The 8,574-nt window shown below is 35.4% G+C and overlaps 1 protein-coding gene across 1 annotated transcript in view; it reads left to right on the top strand.

Annotated features, from left to right (window-relative positions):
• The window catches only part of LOC107550097 (IQ motif and SEC7 domain-containing protein 2-like), a 15,937-nt gene extending 9,594 nt beyond the window's left edge, over positions 1-6,343 (top strand). Inside the window, exon 2 of the mRNA XM_016231327.1 lies at positions 6,046-6,343. Coding sequence (XP_016086813.1) covers positions 6,046-6,343 — 298 coding nt within the window. The remainder of the gene's footprint in view (positions 1-6,045) is intronic.
• The last annotated feature ends 2,231 nt before the right edge of the window (positions 6,344-8,574 follow it).

The following is an 8,574-nucleotide window of genomic DNA, read 5'->3' as shown; positions in this document are numbered from 1 at the left end:
TATATAGAGATATGTATATATATATATATATATATATATATATATATATATATATATATATATTCATGTTCCACAGAAGAAAGGAGTTTTTCTTTCTCTTTAAATCTCATTCATATTTGAACTTGAATTTGTACATATTTTTTCTTCTCCTTCTATTAATATTTTATGAACGTCTATATGACTGACTGACTGTATGCAAACAAATAATGTGTATCATTGTTTGAGCAGATGGATATGAATATTTTCTGTGAATAGCATTTCAATCTGTTTTAACATATGGCTTCAGTTAATTTTTAACTTTGCATTCTTTGATGAATAGAAAGTTCAAAAGAACAGCATTTATTTGAAATATAGAAATCTTGACATACATTATAAATGTTTTTACTGTTACTTGATCAATTTAATCCATTCTTTCATAGTACAAGTATTAATTTCTTCTGTACTTTTGTTAAATAGAAAAGCATCGAAATTCTGCAAATATTTTTCTATTGTTTTTCACAGACATGCATTTTATTTTTCTGTTAACTAACCCTTAAGTACTCAAAAACATGTGAACACCGTGTTTTCCATTTTGTGCAGTATAACAAACTAAAAAAGCTACAAAAATGAGTACATTACCTTTCTCTCTACATCTTAAATGAAGATCTTACTCACAACATCACTTCCAACTCAAGGCTGCTGATACTAGACTGATATGGTGGAATTACTGTAACTCTGAGCCTGAACTAATTAAGCATGATGATGATGAAAATCGATGGAATTGATGATAAATTGCTAAGAGCTGTTACACCAGCCCCCATCTCCTGTAGCAAACATACAAGATCTGTTCCAAAACCTAGTGTGCTGCTTACAGAGGCAGCATTTTAAGACATCTCATGGCTGTTCCAGAAGGTAGGCAGCTTAATTATGCCGCCTCCTACTTTGTTTAGGGCAGCATCACATATATCCTTTATAGAAGGCAATTCCATAATACATTGCAATGAGCTCTGTAAAAAAAATTGATCCAAGATGGTGGATAGGGAGAGAGAATTATAAATAAGCTTATCTTATCATAAAAAAAATTTAATTGCAAAAAAAAAGATTTAATTGCAATTATAAAGTGTTTTACCCGATATTTATTTTTTCTATGTTTTGCTTTTTTTTTGTTTTTGCTTTGGAGTACTGTAGTGCTAGCTTAGCAGGACGCTAGCACCAAACTTATTTAAAATGAATTATGAAAATGTGGTACAAGCATAAAACAGGCCACTGCATGTTTTCTTGTAGAATATAAGTTGCTTATTACTCCTCGATTATGTATATATGATATTCACAGTGGATTGCTTGGGTTGTGGTCAGATCACAGTGACACACTAATTGGTATAGATTTACATAGAACTAACTGACGAAACAATTAAATACTCTTCTAAGATCAATGGCGCCCACTCTGTTTATCAGACATTTCTCTTTTTCTAACAGCTTTATTTTAGATGTTTAGCTTTTTCTAGCAGCTAGATGTTTGCAGGATGTGAAATGTTTTAGAGGTTGTTGTGGAATGATTTCTAAACATAATAAAGAATATCAATTACTCAAAAATCATGACTGAGGCTAGCAGAGTGACAACTTTAAAGTGCACCATTATATAGTGGCAGATGAATGGTATAGTGATATAGAGACATTAGCATAAGCCCATGATCATTTTATTGAAAAGCAAATGACTCTTTTAGATCATAAAGTTAATGGTGCTGCTTTTTATTACTTTTTTATTGGTTTTATAGAGCAAGCTAAAGCTGTATTAATGTCTGCTGAGTCCTTTATATTTTTTGTTGAATTGCTAATTTTATTGTGAGCATTATGCATTTAAAAATCAGTTTTGATTGCCCCATGGACTTCTGTCTAGTGGAAGAATGGGAAATACTGTATTGTCTTACTAACAGAGGCACATGATAACATTATAATCTGAGTTGACGTATTATCTGTATTTTAATGTATACAAGATTAGCATGTCCTAAATTACAGTGTGTTGAAAAGTGTTTGGGTGGCCAATATTCCTGGTGGATCCATGCATGCTTTTGAACTATATTGCAGAAACGCTTGCAAACGTTTTCCATACTAACGTTGCCAAAGGCATGTAGCAGTCTGAGTGACACTCAGTTAACAGCCATTCACTGACAGGCAAGGAAATATTCCTTTCTGTCAGCATCTGCCCACGGACCTCTTCATGAAAATACACAAGCAAACAAATGCACATGCACTTTAACCTTCAGGGTTCCTTATCTTCTTCTATAATGTAATTTATTAAATTAAAAACTGAAAAATAAATAAATACAAAACTGTTATTTATTTTTACTGTTTTAGATATCTATGTGAAGAATTACAACTGAAAGCATCTGCTTAATGAAAAAATAATGTAATTTTCTCATCCTCATGTTGTTGTTCTCAGTATAATAAAGGTGAATGAGGACTGGGGCTGTCACCCTCCAAAAAAAAAAAAAGGGCCTTATGATATGTGCACTATAGAACTTCTGAAGTCAGTCAAAATTCTTTAGTCACTAGTAAGCTTTCCATTCAGATATTAACCTACAGAGCCCTGCACATGACGTGCGGATTGTGGCCGTATCGTGGCAAGATATTGTGCCTACAAATGAACTAAATTAAAACAAGGGAACAAATGGGTACAACATGGCTGCGATTGACCTAAAATTAGGAAACAAATTAAACAAACATGGCCAAGATTTAAGTAATTAATAAGTTGTGAGAAGAAATACTGTATGGCCAGTGAGAATTGAGTCAATCTTTTGTACTGTCTATTAATCAAATAATTCTGAAAAATTATGAATAATTCTGTTTTTAACATGAATAATAATAAGTAATTTTTCTTGAGCAGCAAATAAGCATATTGGTGGATCATGTGACACTGAAGACTGGAGTAATGGCTGCTGAAAATCCAGCTTTACAGGAATGAATTAAATTTTTAAATAAATTAAAATAGAAAACTGTTATTTTTAATTATAATATTTCACAATATTACTATTTTTACTGTTTTTAATCAAACAAATGCAGCCTTGGTGAACATAAGAGACTTCCTTTAAAAACATTATAAATAAATAAATAAATCTTGAACAATAATGTATGTTTCCAGGAATGAATCTGTATGGTAGTGAGCTGACCCAGGACTGAGGTGACATGTTTGTGTGTGCTTTTGTGTGACTTGCCATGAGAGGTAGGGACAGCATGGTTTGCCCACACACACATGCACCATGTGACAGGAATCCTATCACAGCTGCGTATGCGTCATGAGCAAACACACACATACACACACATATCTAAAGTCACTCATGCTGATCGGTGCAGGATTGCATGGCTGGACTACTCGGCACTATTCCTGGACACACATTACCACACACACTCGACCTGATGGAAAGGAGAGAAAGTTTGAAGGACATTTATTGCCGTGTGTGTGATTGAAAGAGAGAAATGCCAGTTGTGCTATGCTGCCTTTTTGTGGAACAGTATATTGTGAAACTGTATTCTGTATGATAATCATACGCTTAATGTTACAGTGTGTAGAGGTATACTATTTCGGTTGATTGCTGTTGAGCCGATTGTTTTGAAGCATTGCTGTTGCTGGCAAAACTCAGCTGTTGCCGTGTTGGTAGTTACCAGTCCCATGGTGTGAAGAGATTTGTTACGCAGAGAGGGAGAGAGAGAGAGAGAGAGAGACTGCATGTGTGTGTGTGTTGCTACTGTACTGCTTGTAAAATGCATCGGCACTGCAGTAATTGACAGCTCGTCGATGCAGTCATCTGGCAACCCACCGGCATGATTCTGCTGATCCCAGAGCAGCTCTTACGCAAACGCACGCTCCCTATCACACCGCTGCAGACATCATGTGTGAGTTTTTGTTCACCTCCTTAGCCATGCGCTTCCATCGAAAGACTAAACTCCCGCACAGGGCACACGCCTACATGTGAGTAAAGGACTGAAAAAACGCAGAATAATGAATGTTAAATGTTATATGTGAAGATATGGGACAATAGTTCAGCCTGACCAATGTTGCTTTTTTTATGACACATACAAATAATTTTTAAGTGTCTGATAACCGATGTCCATAATCAGTTTTTAATTACCGTATTGCCCCGAATATAAGACGATGTTTTTTTCTTGGAAATACATCTGAAAAAATGCGGTCGTCTTATATTCAGGGTCTAATTTTATTTGTGCTGTTTGACAATACTAAATGATCATCGGACTATAACAGTAAACATAGTATATAATAATGATAATTCACAATTAAAACAACTTTGCATAATAAATTACTATTGATAATGATAATCATTAGTAGTAGTAGTTTATGCAAAGTTGATTTGGTAATAAAGTAACATATTCAGTTGAAAAGTGAATATTGGTAAAAATGTATCCATAACCAGTTTTTTAATTATTTTATTTGTGCTTTTTGGCTACAACAAGCACATTAACAAAACATTGGACTATATTAGACTACAATAATAAAACATGCATTATTATTATGCATAACGACATTAACTTTATTGTTATTGTTGTTGTTTTTGTTGTTGTAATTTCTGCAATGTTGTCTTCTAAAATATAGAACTGTTAACTAAATTGAAAAGTGAATATCAGTTTTAAAATGATGGTGAAGCCAGTTTAATTTATAATTATATAAATTAATACATTTATAATTTATAAGTACCGTTTTTCTGCAGATATCAGCATGAACACATTTAATAATCATTTTATGCAAGTTCAGTAAAGCAATAAGTGACTTACATTTTAGACATAATATTGCTTGTTTTTGCTCAATTTTGCCAATGAAAATAGCTCCAAATAAAGATCACAGCACTGTTTTGCGTCTCTGAGCAATGGACGTTGTTTACATAATGAATGAATCAGCTTTTTGAACGAATCGGTTGAATAAATGATTCAGTGATTCACTCATTAACACAGTCAAATGCAAATTGTTCCTGAATGAATCAGCCGTTTGAATAAATCGGTTGAATCTCAATGACTCACTGATTAACAGTCACTTGCTGCCACCTATTGGCGGTTTTAATTTCACATTTCGACAATTTTTTTCATGTTTTAAATTATTTCAAATATCAGTATTCAACGTTTTATGTTAAAAACAAAACATTATACCTATTTATGCATCTGTAACTGCAGTTTAAATGCATCAATGTCCCCTCTGAAATGCATAAACTGTGTAAATACATCTAAATGCTATTTCAGATGCAGATTCCAGAAATGCTTTCTTATGTTGAAATGAAAGACACTAAGTACTGGATGAAGTGCTTCTTATTCTTACCCAAAAAAACTTAATACAATCTTGCTACTCACGCTGTGTATGAACATTTTATATATATATTTATTTGCTTCTTTTCCATTTTGCTTTTACTTGTACTTTTACTTTCAATACTTAAGTACGTTTAAGATTTAAAAAATACTTTTCGTACTCAAGTACAATAAATATCACATACTTAAAGACTTTTACTCAAGTAATATTCTTAACGGTGACTTCAACTTCTACCAAAGTCTTTTTTCTGGTAAGATATCTGTACTTTTACTTGAGTATGGCTTTCAGGTACTTTATACACCACTGACCTTTGTACACCTTTTCCTTCTTTTTTGTGTTTCTCTGTCTCTCTTTATCTCTGAGTCATCATTTAATGACTCAGTTCTTATCATTTTTAATGCCGTTGACAGTATGCCACACATGCTACTCTTTTTACCTTCCATCTCTCTCTCTCTCCCTCCCTCTCCTTTTCTCTCTGCCTCTTTCTCTATGCATCATGTTCTCTCTCTGTTCCTCTTTCACACTCCCTCCATCTTCTCTTGTTTCTCCCTCGTTCAGCCAGATGGCTGAGTCCTGACTGGGCTGCATATGGACATTTGAAATGCTAATGTTGGTTAGTGTGCTAATATGTTTGTCTACACTGATCAGTTTCAGTGCCAAGATTACAGACTTGTTTTAGTCTCAACTTATAAAACCATTTGTGGCAGTTGTTGACCTAGAGCTCATTCTTTATCTCTCTCTGTCTTGTTTCCTCTTAGTGTGGAGGGAGATCCTCAGTGTCCGGACACGGCTAGCTTTTCCAGCAGCACCTGTAGTCAGGGCCCATACCTGGGCAACTCAGAGCGCTACGGGAACATCCAAAATATTCCTGGTCCTCAGGGGCCTTCTGTGGCCCCTTCGAGCCCAGTGAGCCTGGCCTGGGCGCAACGGACCCGCAACCAGCCCGCCAGCCTGGCACTCCGCAAGCAAGAAGAAGAAGAGAGCAAGCGCTGCAAAGTGCTCTCTGACAGCTATGAGCTCTCCACGGACCTGCAGGACAAGAAGGTGTGGATCTGAGTTCCTGAATAAACATATAGTCCTTAAGGTCTTTAAGCTGCCTCTTGAAGTTCCCATTGTGTATTTACCATGGTTAAGGGTTCACCTGGTCATGAAAATTCAAAAATGTAAAGTTAGAAATTGATAATTAATTGGTAAATAAATATTGGTAATAAATGCCTAATTACTGTCAGAAGATATAGTAGAAGAAAAATACTCACTTGGGTTTAGAGTCATGTGCACTTACAATAATTATATAATAGTACAATATTTGCATTGATTAATGTATACAAGATGTATAGGCCTACTGTTTTCATTAAAAAATTCAAGAACATTTAGCCTATATTATATAACTGTATTCTGAGATACATTGTACAATTTCAGACTTATAACTGTATATTTAGATTTAAATATTTTTATATTTAAAATTACAACTTTATCTTCTGGATTTATAAATATATATTTAGATTTAATGTCATTGTTTTATTTACAGTATTTACATATTAGGGGTGTGCCACATCATACCGTCCACGATAATACCGGTATAAATTTTTACATGATAAAAAAAAAGTGTCATATCACGATATCAATGATATAGCGTTGTGATGACGTATGGCGCATTTACGTTCCCTGGTGCGCACAACAACAACAACACAAACCCAATAGGTGTGTTCGACTTGAAGCAGCACTGCGCAGACTTATTTAGATTTAATGTCATTGTTTTATTTACAGTATTTACATATTAGGGGTGTGCCACATCATACCGTCCACGATAATACCGGTATAAATTTTTACATGATAAAAAAAAAGTGTCATATCACGATATCAATGATATAGCGTTGTGATGACGTATGGCGCATTTACGTTCCCTGGTGCGCACAACAACAACAACACAAACCCAATAGGTGTGTTCGACTTGAAGCAGCACTGCGCAGACTGATCAGTGTATGACATCTTGGGTTGGGAACCGAGTTCTGTTTTTTGAAAAGAATCGGAACCGTGAGCAATTTCTAAGTTTCGGTTCCAAAAACGGTTCTGGTGCTACACGTGACCAAGCACTGTGAGCAGCCTTGCGCCGGCGTTTCCCATAAAGGGTGTCACAAACCAAATAACAGAAAAATTGTTTCCCATGACGCGCACTCCAGACACGCCGCGTCTTTAACTGCCGAACACATCGTTTTCCGCGACTATACGCGCACTCTTTGATAACTGTTCACGTTTGTTTTGTCTGACTGTTCATGTACCGGCAGCGCACAGCTCCTGCCGCCACTAAATTACATTATGTTTGTCCCATATTGTCATTAATATACATACTGACTTCAACTTGGACCATTAAATAAATAGACTGCTATTGTTATGCTAGTATAAGGGTTCGATTATTTAGTGTACAGGTCATTTCAAGAGTGATAAAGTGACAGAAAATATTAATTTTCATGCATTTTAAATGTTTAAAAATGTGGAAACCACTCATTGCATCACACCATCTCCTGACTGCATTATTATTTGTAAAATAGGGGCTTTATGGAGTGTGTGTATACATGGTTATAAGTATAAAATTATTTCATTAATTTAGGGAAATTAACATGTGTCTTAGCCCTCAAGGGACTATTTGGTCAACCAGCTTATTCCTGCTTGAAAAGCAAAATGTTATTGATAGTGTAAAAAACATCAACTTTGAAGCACATGTGATTGATGGACTAGCATTACTCAACATTACTTACTACCTTCCAGCAGCACTACATTCAATGAAGGTAAAATAGTAAAAATAAAAAATAAATTATTTACATGGAACCGGAATGGTTAGGCGGAACCGGAATCAAAACCGGAAAATTTCTAACGATACCCAACCCTAATGACATCAAAGTATCACGAGAGCGGTTCTAGAGCATATTTTAACGCATAGTCTTACCGTCAAAAATAGGCGAGATGCCTATCTTTAGCAAAGCGGCGCACTTCTGAAACGTGCCGCGGCGCGGCTGGTGTAAACACAATTATTGTGATTAGAGACTAGCTCTGGTGGCCGCGTCGGAGCCACAACATGCCGCAGAGGCGTGCAGTGTAAATAAAGGGTAAGTCACTCTCGTGGTATTTTGATGTCATACACCGATTGGTCTGCTTCAAGTCGAACACACAGCTGCTTCTGCCACCTTATGACAATAGATTTACACTTCGAATTAGGTAGTCTGTCATCGATGACAGTAGCTCATTGGAAAAGGAATGAAAAATGCCCTTAATTTTGTTTGCACTAATAA

Source organism: Sinocyclocheilus grahami, unplaced genomic scaffold (genome assembly GCF_001515645.1).
Source record: "Sinocyclocheilus grahami isolate Dianchi unplaced genomic scaffold, SAMN03320097.WGS_v1.1 scaffold16.1, whole genome shotgun sequence".
Classification (NCBI taxonomy): domain Eukaryota; kingdom Metazoa; phylum Chordata; class Actinopteri; order Cypriniformes; family Cyprinidae; genus Sinocyclocheilus; species Sinocyclocheilus grahami.
This window is presented reverse-complemented; position numbering and strand designations above follow the sequence as displayed.